At 54.0% G+C, this 25,381-nt stretch overlaps 1 protein-coding gene and 2 long non-coding RNA genes across 52 annotated transcripts in view; 1 reads left to right on the top strand and 2 right to left on the bottom strand.

Annotated features, from left to right (window-relative positions):
• MROH1 (maestro heat like repeat family member 1) overlaps positions 1–25,381 on the bottom strand; it is a 119,108-nt gene that overhangs the window by 64,969 nt on the left and 28,758 nt on the right. For 29 of the 50 annotated variants that reach the window (XR_001446916.3, XR_013397557.1, XR_013397553.1 and 26 more), the window contains 6 exons: positions 16,605–16,736; positions 15,831–15,993; positions 15,648–15,746; positions 5,342–5,493; positions 4,454–4,594; positions 3,943–4,035 (listed from right to left, as the gene is read on the bottom strand). Coding sequence is in view for 43 of the 50 variants with exons in the window: in XM_077944584.1 (XP_077800710.1) it covers positions 3,943–4,035; positions 4,454–4,594; positions 5,342–5,493; positions 15,648–15,746; positions 15,831–15,993; positions 16,605–16,736 (780 nt within the window). In the remaining 7 variants the exon portion in view is untranslated. Of the gene's footprint in view, positions 1–3,942; positions 4,036–4,453; positions 4,595–5,341; positions 5,494–7,876; positions 8,010–15,647; positions 15,747–15,830; positions 16,035–16,604; positions 16,737–25,381 lie in introns of those variants that run through there. The other 21 variants (XM_077944592.1, XM_077944599.1, XM_028853114.2 and 18 more) reach the window with 5 other exon arrangements.
• On the top strand, positions 889–8,009 carry LOC144330921 (uncharacterized). Its single transcript, XR_013397568.1, has 3 exons — positions 889–984; positions 6,119–7,456; positions 7,777–8,009. It is a non-coding gene; the product is annotated as an uncharacterized LOC144330921 (long non-coding RNA).
• Positions 20,689–22,890, bottom strand: LOC144330923 (uncharacterized). The gene is made up of 2 exons (XR_013397570.1): positions 22,613–22,890; positions 20,689–21,249 (listed from the first exon to the last, which is right to left on the bottom strand). It is a non-coding gene; the product is annotated as an uncharacterized LOC144330923 (long non-coding RNA).

Raw genomic sequence — 25,381 nt, 5'->3', positions numbered from 1 at the left:
AAATGGGTATTCATCTCAAAAAAAGATACAGTTGGATTCTCATTCCTTCCGTAAAATAAATCCCAGACAGATTAAATAATAAAAGCATACGGGGCCAGGTGCAGAGGCTCATGCCTGTAATCCCAGCACTTTGGGAGGCCAAGGTGGGTAGATCACTTGAGGTCAGGAGTTCAAGACCAGCCTGGCTAACATGGTGAAACCCGGTCTCTATTAAAAATACAAAAATTAGCCAGGCATCATAGCACGCACCTGTAATCCCAGCTACTCAGGAGGCTGAGGCAGGAGAATGACTTGAACCTGGGAGGCTGAGGCTGCAGTGAGCTGTTATCGCCACTGCACTCCAGCATGTGTGACAAAGCGAGACCCTGTCTCAAGAATGAATTAATGACTCAATGACAAACTAGGAGCAAATATTTTCACATATATAATACAAGGTTATAAATAACTGCTATAGGCCAGGTGCAGTGGCTCACACCTGTAATCTCAATACTTTGGGAGGCTGAGACAAGAGGATCACCTGAAGCCAGGAGGTGGAGACCAGCCTGGACAACAGAGTAAGACTCTGTTTCTTCTCCTTTTTTTTTTCTTTTTTTTTTTGAGACAGTCTCACTCTGTTGCCCAGGCTGGAGTGCAGTGGTGCGATCTCAGCGCACTGAAACTGCAATCTCCACCTCCTGGGTTCAAGCGATTCTCCACCCTCAGCCTCCTGAGTAGCTGGGATTACAGGTGCCCACCACCACACCCGGCTAATTTTTTTGTATTTTTTAGTAGAGACAGGGTTTCACCATGTTGGCCAGGCTGGTCTCGGACTCCTGACCTCAGGTGATCTGCCTGCCTCGGCCTCCCAAAGTGCTGGGATTACAGGTGTGAGCCACCATGCCCGGCCTCTTTTTTTTTTTTTAAAACACGGTCTTGTACTGTCGCCCAGGCTGGGATGCACTGGCGTGATCACAGCTCATTGCAGCCTCAACCTCCTGGGCTCAAGCGATCCTCCTACCTCAGCCTCTCGAGTAGCTGGAACCACAGGCACGTGCCATGACACCTGGCTGTTAGTAAGTTTCTGTTGCTATTACAGATAGTGTTTTCATACACCTTCTACCTGGTCAGTACTGGTATAGAAACATGTTCTCGGCTTTTGTAGGTTGGTCTTGTAACTGGCAAACTTGCAGAACTTTGTTTTCTTTTTTGACACAAGGTCTTGCTCTGTCACCCAGGCTGGAGTACAGTGGCATGATCATGGCTCACTGCAGCCTCAACTTCCTGGGCTCAAGTGATCCTCCAACCTCAGCCTCCTGAATAGCTGGGATTACAGATCTGTGCCACTATACTCAGCTAATTTTTTTCTGTAGAGATGGGGTCTCCCTACGTTGCCCAGGTTGGTCTCGAACTCCTGGGCTCAAGCAGTTCCTCCTCAGCCTCCCAAAGTGTTGGGATTACAGATGTGAGCCACCACGCCTTGCCGGAACTTTTGACTGGTCCTAATAGTTTGGCCAGGAAGGTGGACGGGTGATGCATAATGACCATCTTCCCTTCCCTCCTGGTTCTTTTCTTTCTCTGTAGAATGAGCAGAGGATCCTGTCTGCAGCGAGAGGCAGGCCCTTCCTGTTCTTGACCTTACAGGGAATTGCCTAAAACTTCCCATCAGTTATGAAGAAGACTGAGGGTTCGGGTATACAGACTTTGTTAAGTTAGGGAAGTTCCTTTCCAATCTTAGTTGTTCAGAATTTTAGGCCAGGCACAGTGGGTCACGCCTGTAATCCCAACAATTTGGGAGGCTGAAGCAGGGGGATCACTTGAGGTCAGGAGTTCGTGACCAGCCTGGCCAACATGGTGAAACCTCGTCTCTACTAAAAATACAAAAATTAGCCAGGCGTGGTGGTGGGCACCTGTAACCCCAGCTACTTGGGAGGCTGAGGCAAGAGAATCACTTCAACCCGGGAGGCAGAGGTTGCAGTGAGCCGAGACTGCGCCATTGCACTCCAGCCTGGGCAACAAGAGTGAAACTCCATCTCAGGGAAAAAGAAAAAATCATCAAAAGTTTTTTCTGCATTGATTGAACTCAGACACTATTTTTCTCTAGTCTATTACTGTGAAGTGCACTGACAGCTCCCAAACGCTGGATAGGCCTTGCGTTGTGAGCTAAGCCCTCTCGCATAAGCTGTTTTGAAAAGTACAGTCTTGGCTGGGTGCCGTGGCTCGTGCCTGTAATCCCAACACTTTGGGAGGCCGAGGCGGGTGGATCACCTGAGGTCAGGAGTTCGAGATCAGCCTGACCAACATGGAGAAATCCCATCTCCACTAAAAATAGAAAAAATAAAAATAGAAATAGAAAAACTAGCCAGGTGTGGCGGTGGGCACCTGTAATCCCAGATACTCAGGAGGCTGAGGCAGGAGATCGCTTGTACCCAACAGGCAGAGTGTGCAGTGAGCCGAGATTGTATCACAGCACTCCAGCCAGGGTGACAAGAGTGAAACTCCATCTCAAAATACATACATACATACATACATACATAAGTAAAAGGATGGTCTGGGGTTCAGTAACCTGCTACTTTATGCAAAACCTCACGTCTATGCTCATCATGACACACCTGCATTTCCTTACACGGCTCTGCCTGGGATTTGAGCCAGACCTCACAGAATGAAAGAGGTAGCTCTGGATCGTTTCTATTTCCAAGTGTACTTGTACTGGACAGGAATTAATTGTTCCTCAAAAGTTTGGTGGAACTCAGTCGTGAAACCATTTGGGTCCTGGGCTTGTTTTAAGGAAGAAAGGTCTTAGAATATTATTTCTGTTGCTTTACTGGCTTATTCAATTCTCTGTTGCTTTTCATACCAATTTTGACATTTTTATCTTTCTAGGAACCTAATCATTTCATACAGTTTTAAGTTTGTTACCATGTAACTGTTCACAGCACTTACATTATGTTTACTAGCTCTGTGGCTGCCGTCCCCTCTTCCCCTTTGTTTCTGGGATGCAGCCAGGACCATCCAGGCGGTGGAGAGTGGGGCCCAGCTGGAGTGGGCCAGGTGAGGGGCAGAGCCAAGCAGTAAGCCCACCTCCACACGAGCCCACACCTCCACACTTCTTTTCAGAAAGTCTCCTTGCAGACTTCACCACACCACCCTCTCTAGCTCCTGTCCCTGTCCCCTCTCATCCAGAAAGTCCCATGGACAGACGACCCCCAGTGCCAGGGTCATGGGCGACCCAGCACCTGTGTCCCTCAGTCGTTCTCAGGCCTCATTCACCCGACCTGGGGAGGGGTCCCAGATGCTCAGCTTCCTCCCCACATCGCTTCCTCTCCAGCAGGGCCTTCAAGACCCCCGCCCTGCAGCCCAGGGCCTCTCCTCTGCTCCTCTGAGCTCTCTCCCCAGAAACCCAGGGCAGTCTCCCCCAGCTGGTGCTTCAGCTGCGCTGACCTTCTCCAAGACCACCTGTACCGGGCCTGCACTGGGCCTGGGCACCCACTCCACACTGACCTTCTCCGAGACCACCTGTACCGGGCCCGCACTGGGCCTGGGCACCCAGTCCACACTGACCTTCCCCGAGACCACCCGTACCGGGCCCGCACTGGGCCTGGGCACCCACTCCACGCCAACCTTCTCTGAGACCACCTGTACCGGGCCTGCACTAGGCCTGGGCACCCACTCCACGCCAACGTTCTCCGAGACCACTCGTACTAGGCCCGCACTGGGCCTGGGCATCCACTCCTGCCACCTCCATCCTGGGGGCTAATATGTCACCTGCACATGCCACTGCTGGGCAGGGTAAGAGCATCGCCACATCGCTAAGAAGTTACTCGAGTGACCTTTAGGGAATACCCAGTCCTCAGCCCCACGTGGCTGAGCCGTCCACCCCAACTTGCTTTCTGCACCCCTCGTCCAGCAACTTCCCACGGAAAAGTGTGCAGAACCTGAACCCGCCCACTGATGCCCGCCTCCTACCTGGGAGTGCAGTGCAGCCAAGAGGGCATCCAGCTGGGTCTCCAACGTGCGGCTGCCCACACTCACGGCCGCCTCGAGGATCTGGCCCAGGCTCTGCTCGGGGTAGGCAGAAGAGGCCGTCAGTCCTACCTCCAGCCCCCCGAACTGACCGTGAGGTCGACCAGAGCCTCCCAGTTGGGCCACAGGAAGACATGGGCCAGGAGGACATGGGCCCCACCTCGGGGCTCAAATGAGGAGGCCCTTCGTCTACCTCTAGAACTCAGAGCCAGGGAGGAGGGCAGGAAGGCCCAGGAAGGGGGCTCCCTAGGCCACAGGTGCCTTGGACCAAAAGGCCCAGGTTCCTAGCACCGTCCAGGGCAGAGCAATAGGACAACTAAGCTGGTCCCCACGAGGGCTCTGTCCTTCACAGCCCACCACTGAGCCTTAGCAGAGGACTCACGGCCACCCCGGGGGAGTGTGATTGGAGGGGTCCTCAGGGACTAGACCGTAGACCTGCCCTGCCTGCAGGTACCTTGGACAAGTAGAAGGTCTCCGAGTGCTTCTTGTAGAGGGCGAGGATCCCAGGGAGGAGCTTGGGCAGCTGCTCTTCCAGCCTCTCACTGGGCAGCAGATGGCTCATAGGCCCCAGAGCCTCCACCACGGCAAGACGGAGCTGAGAGGGGACAGTGGGCGGGAAGCTCACGCTGCTCAGTCAACACTGACTGCTCAGAGCACGTCCAGCAAGCACCGGGACGGACATGAACCAACAATGGGCTACCAGTGGGTGCCACAGGGGCTGGGAAGTGAGCCCAGCACCCAGAGGTCAGCTGTAGGGAGACCACAGCAAGCCAGATGGTGGCCAGGCCCAGGGGGTCTGTAGGAGATGCTCAGAGCCCCGCCAGCAGCACTGGGCCTCTGGGCAGAAGGAAAAACCCACAGTGACGAGGCCCCTCTGGCACAAGTTGTAAGGATGGGAACTGCAGGTGGGGCAGCCTAAAGGTGGCTGGGCACGGTGGCTCACACCTGTAACCCCAGAGCTCTGGGAGGCCAAGGCAGGTGGGTCAACTGAGGTCAGGAGTTCGAGACCAGCCTGGCCAACATGGCGAAACCTCATCTCTACTAAAAATACAAAAATTACCTGGGAGTGGTGGCGGGCGCCTGTAATCCCAGCTATTCGGGAGGCATGAGAATCGCTTGAACCAGGGAGGTGGAGGCTGCAGTGAGCCAAGTCATGCCACTGCATGGGTGACAGAGTGAGACTCTGTCTCAAAAAGATAAATAAAGGTGAGCCACCTCTCACTGGGCACCTCTGCTCGCCAGTGAACCACCACCACCCTCTGATCAATTTGCCATGGGCAGGGAATGTGGGAAGGAGAGCGTCCTGGCATCAGGTGTGGACTGGTGCAGCTGCGGGGCGTACCTTGGCTTCTCGACTCTGCAGCCACTGGTGGAAGAGAACATCGTAGGCGCTGAAGATGTCGGTGGCAAAGGCGTCCTTCCTGACCGTGGGGTCTGGGGCCCGGTCCAGGTTGGCCAGGTACTCCAGGGCACCCTCGCTGAAGCGCTGCAGAGCTGCGACACCGGCCAGTGGTAAGCAGCTGCAGGCCGTCGGCTTGTGACGATCCCCAGCACCTATGTCTGCCTCCTGCCCCTTCCAGAAATCCCATGGCAGCCTGCACAATGCCCTCCCTAGTACACTAGCCAAGCACAGAACTCCAGGACTACACAGGGGTGAAAAGTGTCCCTCCAAATTCATGGCCTTATTGGAAATAGGGTTTTTGCAGATGAGACTTTTTTTTTTTTTTTTGAGACAGAGTCTTGCTCGGTCTGTCACTCAGGCTGGACTGTAGTGACACAGTCTTGCTCTGTCTCTCAGGCTGGAGTGTAGTGACACAGTCTTGCTCTGTCTCTCAGGCTGGAATGCAGTGGCTTGATCTCGGCTCACTGCAATCTTTGCCTCCCAGGTTCAAGTGATTCTCCTGCCTTAGCCTCCTGACTAGATGGAGCTACAAGTGTGTACCACTATACTTGGCTAATTTTTATATTTTTGGTAGAGATGGGGTTTCACTATGTTGGCCAGGCTGGTCTCAAACTGCTGACCTCAAGTGATCTGTCCACCTTGGCCTCCCAAAGTGCTGGGATGACAGGCATGAGCCACCACGCCCGGCCAGATGTGACCGTTAAAATGGGGTCATAGCAAACTAGGGTGGGCCGTAACTCCAACATGACATCCTTGTAAGAAGAGATGCAGAGGCAGGAGGAAGATGGCCATGTGACATGGAGGCACAGACTGGGGCCAGGCAGCCTCAGGTCAAGGACGCCTTGAATCCATGGCCCCACCAGAAGCTGGGGAGGCTAAAATGAATTCTCTCTCTGGGCCCCCAAGAAGGAACCCATCCTGCCAACATCGTGAGTTTGGACTTCTGGTCTCCAAGACTGTGAGAAAATATATTTCTGTTGTTTGAAGCCACCGAATTTGCACTTGGCGCTTTGTCACCAAAGAAAACTCGTGCAAGTACCAACCTCCTCCCAAAAATGCCCTCTGGCCACAAGTTCCTACCCACTGCAGTCTGCCACAGAGACAAGAGGAGCAGCGCCATGCCCACCCACCCTCACAGACAGACTTGTGCCACACATTCTGCCCAAGGCTGACGTGCTGGGCACAGTGTGGGCGGGAAGAGCCACAGGGAGAACAATGGCAGGGCGGAGGGGCACCAGGATGCCAGGGTCAGCATGAGGCCCTCCCACGGGTGGGCAGCTCCTGACAGTGCGCCGGTGCCTGTGGATGTGACCCAGCTGTGGCCTTGGGCTGACCATGCAGGCATAGCTGGGAGCAGGCAGAGGCTGGGCAGGTGGCCACCCAGGGTTCGAGTAGTGTGGACATCTGGGTGGAGAGTCAGAAAACATTGGCTGTAGGGCCTGGAGCCCAGGACATGGGCCGAACTCAGGTGCCGATGTGCGAGTGGTCAGTGGGGCTGGGCCCTGGGTGAAGGAGGAACATGGGGGCACAGGGAGAGAAACTGAGGCCAGAGCCTTTCACACAGCCCTGCTGAGGACCAGGCGGAGATGTGGAAACTGGTGGAGGAAACACAAAGGGACCATGAGCTTCAGGGCAGGGCAAAGTCCAGAGCTTCTGAGAGGATGCGCCCACTGCATGGGGAGAGGGCCGCACAAGGCACAAGACCAAGGGGGCACTGCTGCAACCACCTCGGCTGCCCCAATCTTGAGTTCTTCTGATGGGCCTACTCTCTCCAGGGTGACTGCCGACTGCCAATCCCAATAACCCCGCTGTTACAGGCCCTGCTCCAAAGCACAATCTAAACTTGGTATTTTCAAACAATTACTTTTAATTTTCTCCAAACTGCTTAATGTGAGATAACACCTCTTTGCAGCAAGTGGGCTGATCACCTTTCTATGTGTATGTTGGCTGGCTGCGTGGTTCTGGCCCTTTCTTGCCACATTTTTCTGAGCTGTAGTCTCCCTGTCTGATTTCATAGCAGTTCTTCCCACATCTGCTTTAAAAAGCAGCTCAGAGGCCGGGCGCGGTGGCTCAAGCCTGTAATCCCAGCACTTTGGGAGGCCGAGGCGGGCGGATCACAAGGTCAGGAGATCGAGACCACAGTGAAACCCCGTCTCTACTAAAAATACAAAAAATTAGCCGGGCGCGGTGGCGGGCGCCTGTAGTCCCAGCTACTCAGGAGGCTGAGGCAGGAGAATGGCGTGAACCCAGGAGGCGGAGCTTGCAGTGAGCCGAGATCGCGCCACTGCACTCCAGCCTGGGCAACAGCGTGAGACTCCGTCTCAAAAAAAAAAAAAAAAATAAAAAAAAAAAAAAAAATAAAAAGCAGCTCAGAGGTGCAGGCCGGACTGCCCAGGCCTAGTCATGGCTCTCCCACTCCCCAGTTGTATGGCCTGGGACGAGTTACTTAGCCTCTTTGTGCCTCAGTTTCCTCACCTATAAAATGGGGCAGTGGCTGGGCGCGGTGGCTCATGCCTGTAATCCCAGCACTTTGGGAGGCTGAGGCGAGTGAATCATGAGGTCAGGAGTTCGAGACCATCCTGGGCAACATGGTGACACCCCGTCTGTACTAAAAATACAAAAAATTAGCCGAGCATGGTGGCACTCACCTGTAATCCCAGCTACTTGGGAGGCTGAAGCAGGAGAATCACTTGAACCCGGGAGGCGGAGGTTGCAGTGAGCTGAGATCGCACCACTGCACCCCAGGCCGGGCGACAGTGTGAGATTCTGTCTCAAAAAATTAAAAAAAAAAAAATAGGGCAGTGCACCTGACCCAGGGCTGCTGTGAGGCTCCCCTGCGCTGATGCAGATGTGGTACAGAGGGCCAGGCTGGGGTGTGAGTGCCAGTTCCCACTGGCCTTAGGCCCCATCCACTGCTGCTCCTAGGGCCACGGGTGAGCCTTTCCACTTCTTATGAAGTAGAGAAAACTATAGTATCTTCTTTGGTAATTTTTCTTGTTGATGTTCATCTGCAGTTCTGTGCATTTTTTCAGAACAAATTCCTTTATTTGTCATATCAAACTTGTTAATCTTTTCCTTTGTGATTTATACTTTTTTGTATCTTAAGAAATCACCTTAAACCCAGCCTGTAAGAATCAAAAGGTGCAGGTGCTCCCGACAGTCCTGCGAGGCTCGCTGGCCCCTGGCTCTCCATGCTTGGGGCAACCATCTCACACCCTTTTCTCGCCACAAACCCCTCCTCACAATGGGCTGACAACCTCACCCAAGAGGACCCTGAGACCACTGGAACCCGCACCTATGCTCTGTGCCTCCTACGCCCCCCACCTGGCTCCCGTGTAGCCAGTGGTCCCCATAAAGCCTCCCTCTGACACAGACCCTGCAACAACCCTACAAGAGCAAAGGCCCTGAGAGGCGCCACTCAGACAAAAATCTCCACCTGTACCCCTCATCCTCTTCATGGGGCCACTGGCCACCTTCTAGCACTGCCTTCAGGGTCACCAGCACCTCCAGGCGCGAACCCGACGGTCGACTCAGGCCCTGCGGGACTCTCCTCGGAAGCTCCCCAGAATCTGTGAGGACAGGTTCAGAGGAGCTGGCGCCTCTGAGTCTAGCACACAGGAATGCAGACAAGCTTTAGCTGCTGGTCCTCCAACAGCATCCTGCTAAATTACTGTCACCTCTAATAATTTGTGGGAATGCACTGGGATTTTTATATAAACATTTTATTAAGTGAAGACCAAAAACCTTTGGTTTCTTCCATTCTTTGTCTGGGTGGTTGTAGGATTTTGGTTTTTTGTTTTGATTTTTTGAGACAGGGTCTCGGTCTGTCACTCAGGCTGGAGTGTAGTGACACCAACTTAGCTCACTGCAGCCTCGATCTCCTGGGCTCAAGTGATCCTCTGACCTCAGCCTCTCAAGTAGCTAGGACTACAGGTGCGTGACACTGTACCTGGCTAATTTTATTTTATTTTATTTTAGAAACAGAGGTCTCACTATGATGCCCAGATTGGTCTCAAACTCCTGGGTTCAAGCGATCCAACCACCTCGGCCTACCAAAGTGCTGGGATTACAGGGGTAGGTCACCATGCCCCACCTGAGTTTTTTTTTTTTTTTTTTGGAGGCAGAGTCTCACTCCGCCACCGAGGCTGGAATGCAGTGGCACGATCTTGGCTCACTGCAACCTTTTCCTCTCGGGTTCAAGCAATTCTCCTGCCTCAGCCTCCTGAGTAGCTGGGACTATAGGTGCACACTGCCACACCCGGCTAATTTAATTTTTTTGTATTTTAGTAGAGACAGGGTTTCACCGTGTTGCCCAGGCTGGTCTCAAACTCCTGAGCTCGGGCAATCCGCCCACCTCGGCCTCCCACAGTGCTAGGATTATAGGCACGAGCCACTGTGCCCGGCCTAGACTGAGTTTTTAACAAGAATCAACAATGAGGGTAGTGGCCATGTGGTTTTCCTTCTTACATCGATCAGTGTGAGGGCCACCCTCCCAATGTGGAGCTGGCCTCTCACCTCTGGGGCGACCCCCTGTCAGGACAGAGCCAGCCCCTATGCCAGGCAATATGGATTTTGTTCGTAGGGTCAGCAATCACAGCGGGGGAGGGGAGATGATAGGAATCTGCTTCGTTCCAAGTTTTGGGATATCGAGGGTCACCGTATCCCAACAAAGGCACCTGAAACCATCCCTGACTTGGGTTCAGCAGCAGGGGCATGGACGGGGAGGGCGGACCCTGAGTGAGGCTAGTCCCTAGATCTCTTTCGTGGTGACGTTCAGGTCACAAAAAGAATTTGGGGCCTGGTGCAGTGGCTCACGCCTGTAATCCCAACACTTTGGGAGGCTGAGGCGGGCAGATCACTTGAGGTCAGGAATTCACAACCAGCCTGGCCAACATAGGGAAATCCCGTCTCTACCAAAAATACAAAAATTAGTTGGGTGTGGTGGCGGGCACCTCTGGCCGCAGCTACTCGGGGAGCTGAGGTGGGAGGATCACTTCAGCCTGGGAGGCAGAGGTTGCAGTGAGTCGAGATCACACCACTGCACTCCAGCCTGGGAGACAGAGCGAGACCCTGTCTCCAAAAAAAAAAAAAAAAAAAAAGAAAACAAATTTGGAAACTGTCCTTTTTGCTTCATTTCCCTGGGGTGACACAGCCCTGAGGACTGGGAGAGCTCACTGCAGAGCCCATGGAGCATTGCCTGGAACTGGTGCTCTCCTAGAGCACTCACTGCTGGGCTTTCAGAGGTGGCTGCACTGGGGCACACGGTCCCCTCGGTGGCCTTGCTGGTCCCCTGTGGTCCCCATGTTGCCCCTCACTGTCCCCCCCATGGTCCCCGCACCGCGCCTCACATCCCCTTGAGGTCCCTGCGCCACCCCTCACCGTCCCCCCACGGTCCCCACACTGCCCCTCACCGCCCCCCCCCGCGGTACCCGCACTGCCCCTCACGTCCCCTCACGGCCCCTGCACCTCCCCTCACTGTCCCCCTCACGGTCCCTGCACCACTCCCTCACCGTCCCCCGCAGTCCCCACACCACCCCTCACGGTCCCCGCGCCACCCCTCGCTGTCCCCGCGCCACCCCTCGCTATCCCCGCGCCACCCCTCGCTGTCCCCACATCTTTTCACCTCCTGTTAAACACTTGGCTTGTTTCTCCCTTTTCTCTTGATTAGGCGGCAGCTAAAGTATTTAATTCACTTATTTCGAAGAACTTGGTATAAAACATAACGTTTTGCCAATTGCTTATTTTCTAAAGCATTAGTTTCTGTGTTTTCTGCCTTGCTCAGGTCATAGGTGAGAAGACGACCACGGTAATGACAAAACTTGCAATGGCCTGACACATACAGAGATGGGAGGGCTCAGCTCCCACTTCCCACCCTGCAGAGACCACAGAGGCCAGGGAGGGTCAGGCGGCACAGCATGAGGATTCCAGTGGAACCGGCAGGCTGTCTGCAGGGAGGCCGCTAGCCCCGCAGGAGCGACGCACTGCACAGAAATCCTGGGACTGCAACACTGTAGTGGTTTCCCTAAAGCTGCACGACACTTCCCTCCCTGACAGAGAAAAGGGCAAGCGGCTGCCTGCCACCCACTCCTCCTCAGCTCCTTCCTTGCTGGCGATGGGATCCCCTGCATACCTGTCACTCACCCACAGCACCCAGAGCCTCCACGCCCTCGCCAGTGCAGGGGGTGGGGGCTCCTGCTCTGCCCCAGCCCTACAGCGTCCTTCCACTCTGGGTGGCGGGTGACAGGGCTCCAGGGAACAGGTCGGGCACGGGCTGTGAAAGTCAGTGTCTCCTGGCAGCCCCTCCACAGCATCTCCCTTTGATGATGCCGGTGAGCCTGGGCCTCTTCTCACCTCTGGACTCGTGCTCTCTAGCGGGGGTGCTTGGCCAGCTCACCTGACGCCGGCCCTGCACCCGCTTCTCTCTGCCAGCTCAGGGCTGCCCTCCGGGTTGTCCCCAGACTCCTGTCTAGCTGGTGCGCTCTCTTCAGTGTCTGCAACCGGCTGCCACACCCACCTCCTTATTCTTTAATGGAAATGGTTATAGTTTTGTTTCTACACTGCATTTGGTTCTCTTTTCACACTGGTTCTGTCCTCATAGGACCCTGCCCTTTCTCACTTTCACCTCTTTACCTTGCTATTTTTATCCTGTATCTCATCAACCCAAATTATGTTACTTTCTGCTCTAATGCTCCTTTTGTGTGCTGATGTGTGTGTTTTGTGATTGTAACCAATACTGCTGGTCCTGGGTCTGTGGGGAGCTGCTGGCCCCACACCGGAGCCGAGACCCTGCGCTCCAGGGAGGCGGTGCTTTCCACAGCCGCGAACCCCAGGCCAGAGCCACTGCCGTGCAGCCTCACTGGGACACAAACATTCAGAAGGACACCGGTCGCCCCCCCTGGGACACTTCAGCCCAGCCCATTTACAAGGCTAATGTCTCAGCTTCAGGGCTTCCCAGTCCAACACAAAGAATAACTTTGAGCCCTACAACTACATGAGGACAGACCATGGTTACACATTCTCAGAGAGAGGATTTAAAAGAAATTCTAGAAGAAAACTGACTACCCCAGGGTGTGCAGTGGAAGGCTCATCAATCACCTTTTGCTGAGGAGGGGCCTTGGAGGGTCTGGTACAGGTGGGCTCTGGCCCAGTGCAAAGCAAGGCCTCGTCTCCCATGTGAAATCAAAGCAGGCAGGCGCCCAGGGGCCACTGGAGACCTCTAACCCCTCACCTCCCCTCTGGGCCTCTGTGGGCCTAGGTTTCTCCTTCTGATTGATCAGAAGGATGCTGGTCAACTCATTAGCATTTCAGGTATTCCGTAGTGGGAATGTTTTTCAGAATAACCGGCCACCATAATGCCAGAAGCAGAAGCCCACCCCTGTTATGTTACTAGGTTTTTATTTTATTTATTGATTTACTTATTTTTGAGACAGAGTCTTGCTCTGTCACCCAGGCTGGAGTTCAGTGGCTTGATCTTGGTTCACTACAGCCTCGACTTCCCAGGGTCAAGCAATCCTCCTGCCTCAGCCTCCCAAGGAGCTGGAATACAGGAATGTGCTACCATACCTGGCAAATTTTTTAAATATTTTTTGTAACGATGGGGTCTCACCATGTTGCCCAGCCTGGTCGTGAACTCCTGGGCTGAAGTGATCCTCCCATTTTGGCCTCCCAAAGTATTGGGATTACAGGTGGGCATAAGCTACCATGCCCAGCTAGTTTTGATTTTTTTTGTTTGTTTTGAGACAGAGTCTCACTCTGTCACCCAGGCTGGAGTACAGTGGTGCAATCTTGGCTCACTGCAGCCTCCGCCTCCCAGGTTCAAGCAATCCTCCTGTTTCAGGCAGAGTATCAGGGATTAAAGGCATGTGCCACCACACCCGGCTAATTCTTTTGTATTTTTAGCGGAGACGGGGTTTCACCATGTTGGCCAGACTGGTCTTGAACTCCTGACCTCAAGTGATCTGCCCACTTCGGCTTCCCAAAGTGCTGGGATTACAAGCATGAGCCACCGCGCCCAGCCACTGGGGCATGCTTTTGCACCATCTCTTGACCTCCTGTCTCTGTCCATTCTTTCTAGGGTGCCTCTGATTGGAATGCTGGCCTCAGGGTTCAGCCTGCTAGTTCATTCTTCTCTTTCTCTCCTACTTTCCATATTTTTGCCTTTTTCCTCTATTTTCTGGAAATTTCCACAACTTTCTCTTCCAATTTTTCTATATTTTTCCCATTTCTATTATGGCATCTTTAATTCACAGGTCAATTTTATTCTCTAAATGTGGCTTCTCCATGGTGACACCTCTTGTCCTGAGAATGCATGATGCCCACTTATTTCCCTGAGGATATTAATCAGAGATTTTCTTTCTCTGCTATTTTCTTCTTCCTGAACCATCTACATCTCCAATTAGTGTCTGTTTCTTTTGCTGCCACCTTTTCCACTGGAGGGGTTCCTCGGCTGGGAGGAATTACTGGCTGTCTGCCCTGCTGGATGGTGTGGCCAGGCCAGTTGTGCCTCCAGCACTGGGAGCCTTCCCTGTAGCTCCTCGCCTCCTGGCTGCAGTGCCCTGAGGGCACTCCTGTCCTTGGCACACTGCCTGTCCCGGCTGGACCTGCACCCTCCCGCAGTGGACGCAGGCCTGCCATCCCCCCCACCACTAGGCCTCACCCAGTTGATATGGCATCCTCTGGCCCCAGGCTGCTCCAGCCAGCAGGACCCCCATCCCCTTCAGATGCAAACAGGGCAGCACACGTCCCACACGAGGAGGCCCCACGGAATCTTTGCTGGCTGAACCCATGTGTTTGACATATGGAGGAAAATGCCAGCATGGTAGGGCCTGGAGGAGCCGCAGGTCCCCCATGAAGGGGAAGGTAAGCAAGAGGTGTCAGAACTGCGAGTCTGTTTCTGCTGAGAGCCTCAGTGGCTGCAGGGATCAGGCCATGTGCTTCCCAGAGGAGTGGCGGGGGGGCGATGAGTGTGCAGCACAGAGACGGAGGGCTCGGCAGGCGTCCCAGCTGCCCTGCTCTCAGTCTCCGCCCTGTAGCCCGGACAGCATGTCCTGCGCCCCAGGAACCTTAGCTGAGTCCACACCCAGACCCACTTCCACTCTGCCCCTTCACACCTGGCTCCGTGTGCAGCTGCCCCCATCCTGGCACCAATCCCATTTTCAGCCAAAACTGGGTCACGCGGGGTTACTATCCCTTCTACCTAAGAGGCCCTGCCCTCACCCATGGGTGGGGGAGAGCCTGTGAAGGAGAGCCCCAAAGATGAAGGCATCTGTCAAAGAGCAGGGCCAGGAGAGACGGAGCGCAGGGGCTGAGGACAGGGTGGCAGGAGCCCTGTGATCTGAACCCAAAGTCACCATGAGCAGAGCAGGCGGGTCCAAATGCTCCAAACCAACCCTTCAGTCAACGGAGCCCAGCCCAGCCCTGTAACCACGCCCCCCGTTTCGAAAACACACCCTGCCCAGGCCCTACCAGCACCCCCCTCACTGGGCCCTCCCATACCTGCTGCCTGGAGAGGAGGCCTGGAACCTAACAGACCCCTGCCCCACAGGCCTGGGTCTTTACAAGGGCTGGTCCCCTGGGCACGACGGTCCCGTTCTCCTCCCTGCCAGCTACCAGGGCTGGTAGTCTTCCTGACATAGGACACTGGGAACACGAGGCCGTGGATTGTGAGGGCACTAAGGGCACCTCAGGATCTCCAATCTCCACACCCCCTACTAACAGGAATGCCTCCAATCCCACCAACCACTCCCCAACTGTCAGTGGGAGTGGAAAACAAGGTCCAGGTCCATGACATGCCCGCAGTCCCCTGCCAGGCACACAGAGGGCTGTGGACACTGCTGCCAGGAACGGGGCTCCTGGCAGAGGGTGGGGTGAATGAATGTGGCCCCATCCCCTGGGTCCTGGGATGCCCAGAGAGCGGACACTTTTCTAGCCTGGAGCGGGGAGGAAAACAAAAAATCATGGCTTTGAAGAAGTCTCTTGCTGCCGCCCAGGCATGTCCAGGCCTCGGTGGACCCGCAGTGTAAGGTGGAGGGGCTCACCGGGAGCAGAGAGAAACAAGAGACAGGCTGTGTCAGCCCACATGGACCGCCCAACCAGCCAGCAGCCTCAGCCAGGGGGCCCCTCCCTCCAACAGCCTCCCTTCCTGCAGCCTAAAAGGCCCACCTGTCCCCCCTAAAACATGCATGCCCAGGCACATCCCCCCAACAAAGAGGCACTTGAGACAGAAGGTGACGAGGCCGCCTCTTACCGGAGCAGAATGCCACACGCACCGTGTCCTGCTTGGCCATGCCCAGCACAGGCAGCAGGGAGCTCAGGACGGATGGCAGGAAGGGGACTACGCCGAACGCTGTGAGAGAGGACACTGTCAAAGGCCTCCACCAAGCCTTCCAGTGCCCCGTGTTCCTCCTGGGGCAGGCTGTGCGCCACCTACCATTGGCCACCGAGAGGCTGGCGAGGGTGTGCAGCACGGCGCAGTGAGGCAGGGTCCCGGGGTGCAGCTTGCGCAGCAGCTCCTCCATCACCTTGCTGATGAACTGCCTTCCCACGGCCACCAGGACGCCACTCGCCGCCTGCTGCCAGTCCCAGACCAGGTCCTGAACCCAAAACACCAGCAAGGAGAACCTCTCCCTGAAATCTCCCGAAAGGCGAGACCAAGACATTCTGCCCTCAGTGGCTGCCAGCCTCGGACAAACGCACGCTGTTTTCAGTGTCCCTAAAAAGTGCGGGTCAGGGAAGGTGGCGGGCACAGCCTCCCCTGCTGAGGGGCTGCCAGGAGACCCTACACGCACAGGAGAAGCAGAGCCTTGGTGAGAGGTGAGGGGCTGCTGCCAGGAGACCCCACACACAGGAGCAGAAGAGCGCTGGTGAGAGGGGACTGTGCTCAGGGCCCAGAGAGAGTTAGGCCACCAGAGCCCTGCTCCAACCCCAGTGCCGGGCACGTCCTTTGGCGACGGCTGCAAGCACACCGTGGTCCTGTGTGTGCTGAGTTCTGGCAACTTGCTCTCTGCTTCAGCTGCTGCCTCTGAAAATCACAGGGGACCATCCCCCGCCCTGCAGGGTGGTGCATGGGACCAAAGGGCCTCTGCCAGCCCAGGGCAGCCAAACACCCCCTACACTCTCAAGGCTGCTGGGTAGCAAGGTCAAGAAGCAGCTTCCCTTCCCAAGCTAGGCCTGAGTCTGCGAGGCCAGAGGGCCTGCTGAATACCTTCGTCTTGGTCATCTCGCTGGAGGCCAGGAGGATGATGGTGCTGGCTGTGTCCTTGTCCAGCTCACTGGCGCGACTGCTCAGGACCCTCTCCATGGCCCTCAGGACCGCCGCTCGGTATGGGTGCGCCAGCTGCGGAGAGACGCCGTCCAGGACGGTCCCAGGTGAGCCTCACGCCCAGACTCTGAGTGCCTGTCACTGTCTCTAGGAGATGAAACTGCACAAATCTCTCTGCCTCAAGCACAGGAGGGGAGGGGTACACCTGATCACTCCTCATGTCCTAAAGGCAGACCTGCAAGCCTCACGCTCACGGCCCATCTCCAGAAGGTGGAGCGTTATCATAACTGCTCCAGACAACCAACATGCAGAGGGAAAGGCGCGGACTTCTCTCCCCCAGGGGTAGCCAGTAGGGTCTCCCAGTCGCATGACGCTCCCAGGACCCTTCGGCCTCCTTGCCCTGCCCTCCCCTGTCAGAGGAGGAGCACCCTCCTGTCCCCAGCTCAGTCTCTGCCTCAGTCTCTGCCACTAGGCTAGTGCTTATATCCAATGGCCCCTCCCCAAGGCTGCTAAGGAAAAACACCACCCACCACACCACCTTCTGCCACGGCCCGAGGCCCCTCTACCTCCCAGGTTACCCTCCGCAGAGTCCAACACCTGCCTTCATCCTACCCCTAAACAGCTCTCCTGTTGACCACCACCCCCACTGTAAATCCAAAGAGCACACACCGTCCTTGCCTCAACTGGGGACGCACCAAGGACTGGGACTGAAAGCTGGGACCCGCAGGGGCACACAGCAGAGGAGGCTACTGCCCAACCCAGGAAAGGACCCGGGGGCACCCGGCCACCCTGTGTTGACAGCCCCTCCCCAATGATGCACCCACCACGGCCCCTCCCTCCACCACCCTGAGAGCAGCCTGCACCAGGCAACATGGCGCCAGGAGGGGCCGGCACAGGGCGGTCCAGCATCCCACAGGCTCTGTCGTCCATTCTCACATGGCTATAAAGATATACCCGAGCCCGGCGCGGTGGGTCACGCCTATAATCCCAACACCTAGGGAGGCCGAGAGGGGCAGATCACCTGGAGACCAGCCTGGCCAACATGGTGAAACCCCATCTCTACTAAAAAAAAATACGGGCCGGGCGCGGTGGCTTACACCTGTAATCCCAGCACTTTGGGAGGCCGAGGCGGGTGGATCACCTGAGGTCAGGGGTTCAAGACTAGCCTGACCAATGTGGTGAAACCCCGTCTCTACTAAAAATACAAAAATTAGCCGTGTGTGGTGGCGGGCGCCTGTAGTCCCAGCTACTTGGGAGGCTGAGGCAAAAGAATCGCTTGAACCTGGGAGGCAGAGGTTGCAGTGAGCTGAGATGGCACCACTGCACTACAGCCCGGGCCACAGAGCGAGACTCTGTCTCAAAAAAAAAAAAAAAAAAAATCCTGTCATGGTGGCGGGCACCTGTAATCCCGGCTACTTGGGAGGCTGAGACAGGAGAAAAGCTTGAACCCGGGAGGCAGAGGTTGCAGTGAGCCGATCATGCCACTCCAGCCTGGGCGACAGAGCAAGACTGTCTCAAAGAGAAAAAAAAAAGAAGAAGAAATACCTGAGACTGGGTAACTTACAAAGAAGAGAGATTTAATTGGCTCATGGTTCTGCAGGCTGTACAGGAAGCATGGCTGGGGAGGCCTCAGGAAAACACAGTCACGGCAGAAAATGAAGGGGAAGCAGGCACATCTTACACGGCCTGAGCAGACGCTTCCAAACAACCAGATCCTGAGAACTCTATCATGGGGACAGCACCGAAGGGGGAAGTCGCCCCCAGGATCCAGTCACCTCCCACCAGGCCCCACCTCCAGCACCGGGGATTACATTTCAACATGAGCTTTGGGTGGGGACACAGATTCAAGCCATATGAGACACTGATGGTCACGGGGTCTGCATTCCCCTCATGCACTCTGACAGCTATGGCAGCCATGGCAGGTGGGGGTGGGCCCACATGGGAGAAGTGCTACCCGCTCAGTGAAGACAGCCATGAAGGACACTTGAAGGAGAGCATGACAAGGTTGTTTGGAGGAGAAACAATAGTAGGGAGGCTTGGGAGCTTCGTGAAAGCCTTGGTTTTGTTCAGAAACTATTTGAAGTTGACACCCAACCACTTGACATGCACTTGGCCCTGGCGTGAAGCAGTGCCGGTGAAAGGGCAGCGCCAGGCAGCTCCCAGGCCCACATACACTTGCCGTAGGTGGCTGTGGCACACGTGTTCAGAATCACGCAACTGTCTCAAGCGTTGAGTCCCAGCATCAGTAACAGACAGGCGTGCTCACTGTCACTCCGCGGAACGAGTTATAAACTATCATGGTCTAGCCCTAGGCCCACAAGTGGGAGTGACTTTTGTTCCTGAAAATAGCCAGTGTAGGTCACAAGCCTCAGCATGGAACACGAAGTCCACGTGGAACCTGCCAGTTCTGTGGGGAAGAGCTTCAGCTGGGGTTGATTTTCACTGTTAGATTTCCCATCCTCGAGTGTTGGTGCCGCAGTGAGGCAAGAGTGAGGCTGGTGGGGGATCAGTCTCACTGTGCCAGCCACCTCTGCCCACAGGCTACACATGACTCCCTTTCCTTTAAGGCTTCTGCAGGTAGACTGTATTTAAATTCTGTATTAGAGAATCATTTCTTTTTTTTTTTTTCTGAGACAGAGTCTCACTCTGTCACCCCGGCTGGAGTACAGTGGCACAATCTCAGCTCACTGTGACCTCCACCTTCCAGTTCAAGCGATTCTCCCACCTCAGCCTCCAGAGTAGCTGGGACTATAGGCGCCTACCACCATGCCTGGCTACTTTTTGTATTTTTAGTAGAGACGGGGTTTCACTATGTTGGCCAGGCTGGTGTTGAACTCCTGACCTTGTGATCTGCTTGCCTTAGCCTCCCAAAGTACTGAGATTACAGGCGTGAGCCACCGCACCTGGCTGAGATTACAGGCTTGAGCCACTGCGCCTGGTTACATTTTATTTTTCGGAGTCAGGGTCTCACTCCATCACCCAGGCTAGAGTGCAATTGTGCGATCATAATTCACTGCACCTTGAACTTGCGGGCTCAAGAGATCCTCCTGCCACAACCTCTCAAGCAGCTGGGACTACGGGCACACAACACTACACTCAGCTAATTTTTTTTTTCTTTTTTTTTTTAGATGGAGTCTCGCTCTGTCACCCAGGCTGGAGTGCTGTGGCACAATCTCAGCTTACTGCAACCTCTGCATCCTAGGTTCAAGTGATTATCATGTCTCAGCCTCCTGAGTACCTGGGACTACAGGTATGCGCCACCACTCCTGGCTAATTTTTTTTTTTTTGTATTTTCAGTAGAAATGAGGTTTCACCACATTGGCCAGGCAGGCTGGTCTTGAACTCCTGGCCTCAAGTGATCCACCCACCTCCGCCTCCCAAAATTTTGGGATTACAGGTATGAGCCACTGCACCCAGACCCAGCTAATTATTTTTATTTATTTATTCATTCATTCATTCATTCATTCGAGACGGAGTCTTGCCCTGTCACCCAGGCTGGAGTGCAGTGGTATGATCTCGGCTCACTGCAACCTCCACCTCCCGGGTTCAAGCAATTCTTCTGCCTCAGTCTCCTGAGTAGCTGGAACTATAGGCACGTGCCACCACGTCTGGATAATTTTTGTATTTTTAGTAGAGACGGGGTTTCACCATGTTGGCCAGGATGGTCTCAATCTCCTGACCTCATGATCTGCCCGCCTCAGCCTCCCAAAGTGCTGGGATTACAGGTGTGAGCCACCGCGCCCGGCCTATTTTATTTTTTTAGAGATGGCGTCTATGTTGCCCAGGCTGGTCTCAAACCCCTGGACTCAAGTCATCCTCTTGTCTCAGGCTCCCAAAGTGCTGGGATTACAGGCGTGTGCCCTGGCACCCAGCCTATGGTTTCTGACTTTCATAATCTGGACACTCTTCCCAGGCAGGAGACGATGCAGTCCTTGAGAAGCCCATCCCCATCTGGGACGTCACAGAGCCGAGGCTCTAAGTGGGTGGATCAGCTGCCGGGGCAGCACGGCTGGTATAGTGCAGGAAGTGGGGGGAAATGATTGAAAATCAGTGTAAACTCGTCTGGTTCTATCTAGTCAGAGCACGGCTGAGCTGGGAGCAGCAGCTTGGGTGCAGCAGGGCATTTACACCCCTCTGACCAGACCCGCTGCTGGGAGGGGCAGCTCGGGTGCAGCAGGGCATTTATACCCATCTGACCGGACCCATTGCTGGGAGGGGCAGCTCGGGTGCAGCAAGGCATTAATACCCACCCGACCAGACCCACAGCTGCCATCTCCTCTGGTTCTTAGTCATGGAAACACAGCTCAAGTTGCATTATGCTTCCATCTTTAGCTACTAATTCTCTTCACATATATGAGAAAGTTTGAGGGAAATCTTTGCAGATTCCACTCACAACTGGCATCTCCATCTGTCACTCTGCATCCTGGTGATTGGGTGCTCAGTGCAGGGTGACAGGCTGGCTCAGCAAGTCTGCAATGGGTTATGCAACTGGAAAACATAGGAACCCATGAAAAAGGCATAGGAATCTACATTTTACAAAAAATGGATAGGGGCCAGCCACAGTGGCTCATGCCTGTAAACCCCAGCACTTTGGGAGGCCAAAGTGGGAGGATCGCTTGAGCCCAGGAGTTCAAGACCAGCCTGGGTAACATAGTAAGGCCCTGTTTCTACAAAAATAAAAACAATTAGCCAGGTATGGTGGTGCGCCTGTGGTCCCAGCTACTTCGGAGGCTGAAGCAGGAGGATCACTTGTGTACTGGAGGTCAAGGTTGCAGTGAGCCAAAATTGTACCATTGCACTCCAGCCTAGGAAACAGAGGGAGTCCATCCCTGAATTAAAAAAAAAAAGAAAGTTATGTATTACTTCTGTTCCGGGGTTGGTTTGAATTGTTTGATTTTATGGCATAAGTACAACATTTTTGGCCATGCATGGTGGTTCATGCCTGTAATCCCCATGATGGTGACAGGAGGCAGCCAAATGCCTAGGCAGAGAGGGATGGGTCCCCCGAGAAACCCCACCTTAAGCCGAAGATAGTTTAAAGTCAAGCTACAAGTTAAATCCTCATTTTGGATTGAGAGCCTGTCTTCCTGTCTGGCATGCTTTCCTCTGATTGATCCCCACCCTTCACCTATTTTACATATACCTACCCTTTTCTAATTGGCTTTCTACACCGTCATGCCCACCTTTGAGTGGTGTCTTCACTTTAACCTCTTTTGCAGACTCACAAACCAATCAGCACACACTCCTCACCCTGTGCCTATAAAGACCCCAGACTCAGACTCAGTTGGTAGAGGGGAGCTGGCCTAACTCGGGTGAAGAGACAGCCTGACTTTGGGGAAGATGACCTGTCCTTCCCATCTCCTCTCCAGCTCCCCTCTCCACTAAGAGCCATTTTCATCACTCAATAAAATTCTTCTCTGCCCTCCTCACCCTTCTATGTCCACCGTATCCTCATTCTTCTTGGGTGTGGTACAAGAGCTCAGGAACCACCAAACACGGTTACAAGCTATAACGTAGGCAAGCTGAGGCACGCCAGTGTGGCTGGGCAAGGCCCAGGTGGGGCATTGCTAGGGCTTGCAAAGGGACCAAGAAGAAGACTCCTATGGCTGGGTGCAGTGGCTCAGGCCTGTCATCCCAGCACTTTGGGAGGCCGAGGCGGGTGGATCATCAGGTCAGGAGTTTGAGATCAGCCTGACAAACATGGTGAAATCCCGTCTCTACTAAAAATACAAAAAAATGAGACATATGTGGTGGCGTGTGCCTGTAATCCCAGCTACTCAGAAGGCTGAGGCAGGAGAATTGCTTGAACCCGGGAGGCAGAGGTTGCAGTGAGCCAGTTTGTGCCACTGTACTCCAGCCCAGCCTGGGTGACAGAGTGAGACTCCGTCTCAAAATAAACAAATAAAATAAAAAATAAATAAAAAAGAAGAAGAATCCTACATCACCAGCACTTTGGGAAGCCAACGCAGTGGATTGCTTGAGGTCAGAGTTCATGACCAACCGGGCCAACATGACGAAACCCAATCTCTACTAAAAATACAAAAAAAACATTAGCCAGGAGTGGTGGCACATGCCTATAGTGCCAGCTACTCGTGAGGCTGAGGCACGAGAATTGCTTGACCCAGGAGATAGAGGTTGCAGTGAGCTGAGATTGCACCACTGCACTCAAGCCTGGGCCACAGAGTAAGACTCTGCCTCAGAAAAAAAAAAAAAAAAAGAAAAAAATACTATACTTTTTACAGCCCTGCCTCCAATCACAGCTGGAAAAGGCCCACTCAGGAAAGTTCTTCAAGGAAAGCAAACACAGTAATGAGCCCCTTTGAATAAAAATACTGTTGACAAAAAAGCTAAACTCTAAAATACCTAACAAGGTTTATTCTGTGCCACTATGAGTGACCATGGCCCAGGGAACACCTGAGAAAGTACACCCAAGATGGTCAGGTTAGTTTGGTTTTATACGTCTTAGGGGACAGAATCCCAGGCAAAGACGTAAGTCAATACACAGAAGGTGTGCACTGCTTCAGCCTAGAAAGGCGGGCGTCTCGGGCAGCACTCACAGGGCACAGGTGGATTCCAAGATTTTCTCATGGGCAACTAGTTAAAAGAGTTAAATTGGCCGGGCACGGTGGCTCACGCCTGTCATCCCAGCACTGTGGGAGGCCAAGGTGGGCGGATCACAAGGTCAGGAGTTCGAGACCAGCCTGATCAACACGGTGAAACCCGGTCTCCACTAAAAACACAAAAATTAGCTGGTGTGGTGGCACGCGCCTGTAATCCCAGCTACTCAGGAGGCTGAGGCAGGCGAGTCGCTTGAACCCAGGAGGCAGAGGTTGCAGTGGGCTGCGATCGTGCCAATGACTTCCAGCTTGGGCAACAGAGCAAGACTCCCTCTCAGGAAAAAAAAAAGAAGAAAAAAAAAAGAGTTAAACGTTGCCTGAAGACTTGAAGTCAGCAGAAAGAAATGCCTGAATTAAAGGGGCTTGTGAAAGTCAAGGTTCTTGTTACATAGATGAAGCCTCCAGGTAGCAGGCTTCAGAGATAATAGATGGTAAATGTCTCTCTTCAGACCTTAAAGGTGTTAGACTCTTAGTTAAATCTCTTCTAGATCAGAAAAAGACCTGGAAACGGAAGGAGATTCTCCACAGATGCAATTTTCCCCACAAAATATGGTTTTGCAGGGTCATTTCAAAATATGTCAAGAATAGATTTTGGGGTAAAATACTTTTATTTCCTTCAGAGCCCACCATCTGTCACGTGATGCTATGCCAGAGTCCAGTCTGGGATTTTACTGCTACAAAGAATCTGTTTTGTCAGACTTACGATCTGTTTTAACCTAAAGTTCATTGGTTGTACAAACTTCAAAAGGGAGCAGGTACAACGAGGTGTGTCCAATCTCCCTTTCTGTCTGTCATAGCCTGGAATTTAGTTTTCCAGGTTGCTCCCGGGTCTCCTTGGACGAGAGGATGTTAGAGCAGGCCGCTAGGCAGACATGAAGAGGGCAGGAGAGGCCCCCAGCTAGGAATGTCAGGCAGTCATCAGGTGATGGTCAGGCAGTTGTTTAGGCGTCTCTCTAAAATAATAACCGGTCACTGCCAGCACCAGGGAAAGACAGTCTCACAACAGATGGAAAACACCTAAAACTTCTGCATGGGAGAATAAGCAAAAAAAAGAAAGAAAACACCTAAGGCTGGTGACAGCATCTTCCTTAGAGGATCTCAGGAGTTGGGTGAATGGGCTCCAGCAAGCATACTGAGGTGAAATGGTAGTGTTTAGACAGTATATGGCCTTCCTCTAGAAACACTCGGCTGGTAAGGGAAGAATGCCTCAAGTGAGCATGCGTGCAACTGCGCACAAAAACTCAAAAGGAGCTTCCGGTAGTGAAACCCATGCAGGTGCCTAGAGGTGGCTCCCAGGAGGGCCAGGAGCTCCACGCCCCTCCCCATTCCTGCCCCAAGCGTCTCCTCCACCTGCTGTGCATCCGCACCCTTCGTCACAGCCTGTGTCATAAATGGGTAAAGGCAGGGCCTCTCTGTCCCTGCGTTCTGTGAGCCGCTGCTGCAATTCATCGAACCCGAGGAGGGGGTCGTGAAAACTCTGATTCATGGCAGGTCGGTCAGAAGCACAGGCCACACCTGGAGCTTGCAACTGGCATCAGAAGCGGGGCCATCGTGTGGGGCTGAGCCCTCCACCTGCGGGGTCTGACACGACCTCCAGGTGGATGGTGTCGGAATTGAATTGAGGACACCCAGCCGGTGTCCACTGCACAACTGACTGCTGTTTGCTGGTGGAGAGAAATCCCCCACATTTGGTCACAGATGTCTTCTGTGTTGATTGTTGTGTGGTGTAAGAGCAGAGAAAACAATGTGAGTTTGAGTTTTTCTACTCAGAGAATTTGAAAATCCAGTTTTACTATTCTTGCTTCTCTTCCCCAAATCCCGTCCCTCCCCATGGCCTGACGGCCCCTGAGGAGTCTGTCTGTCCTGTGCGGGACCCTGGCTGACGTGTACAAGACTGGACGTGTCTAAAACTGTGAGGCCCAGCACCCCTTGGCGGAACAGGTCACATTCTACGAAGTCATGGGCTTCTGGGCTCGTAAAGACAGAACCACAAACACAGATGCCAGACAGGAGCTGAAACCTGTAAAGCTCCAGGTGTACCCCAGGACACTGCGCTGGCGTCTGAGGTACCCCAGGACACTGCGCTGACGTCTGAGGTACCCC

This window comes from Macaca mulatta, chromosome 8 (genome assembly GCF_049350105.2).
Source record: "Macaca mulatta isolate MMU2019108-1 chromosome 8, T2T-MMU8v2.0, whole genome shotgun sequence".
In the NCBI taxonomy this organism is placed as follows: Eukaryota; Metazoa; Chordata; class Mammalia; order Primates; family Cercopithecidae; genus Macaca; species Macaca mulatta.
Note: the sequence above shows the minus strand (reverse complement) of the source record. Positions and strands in the feature narration are given on the sequence as shown.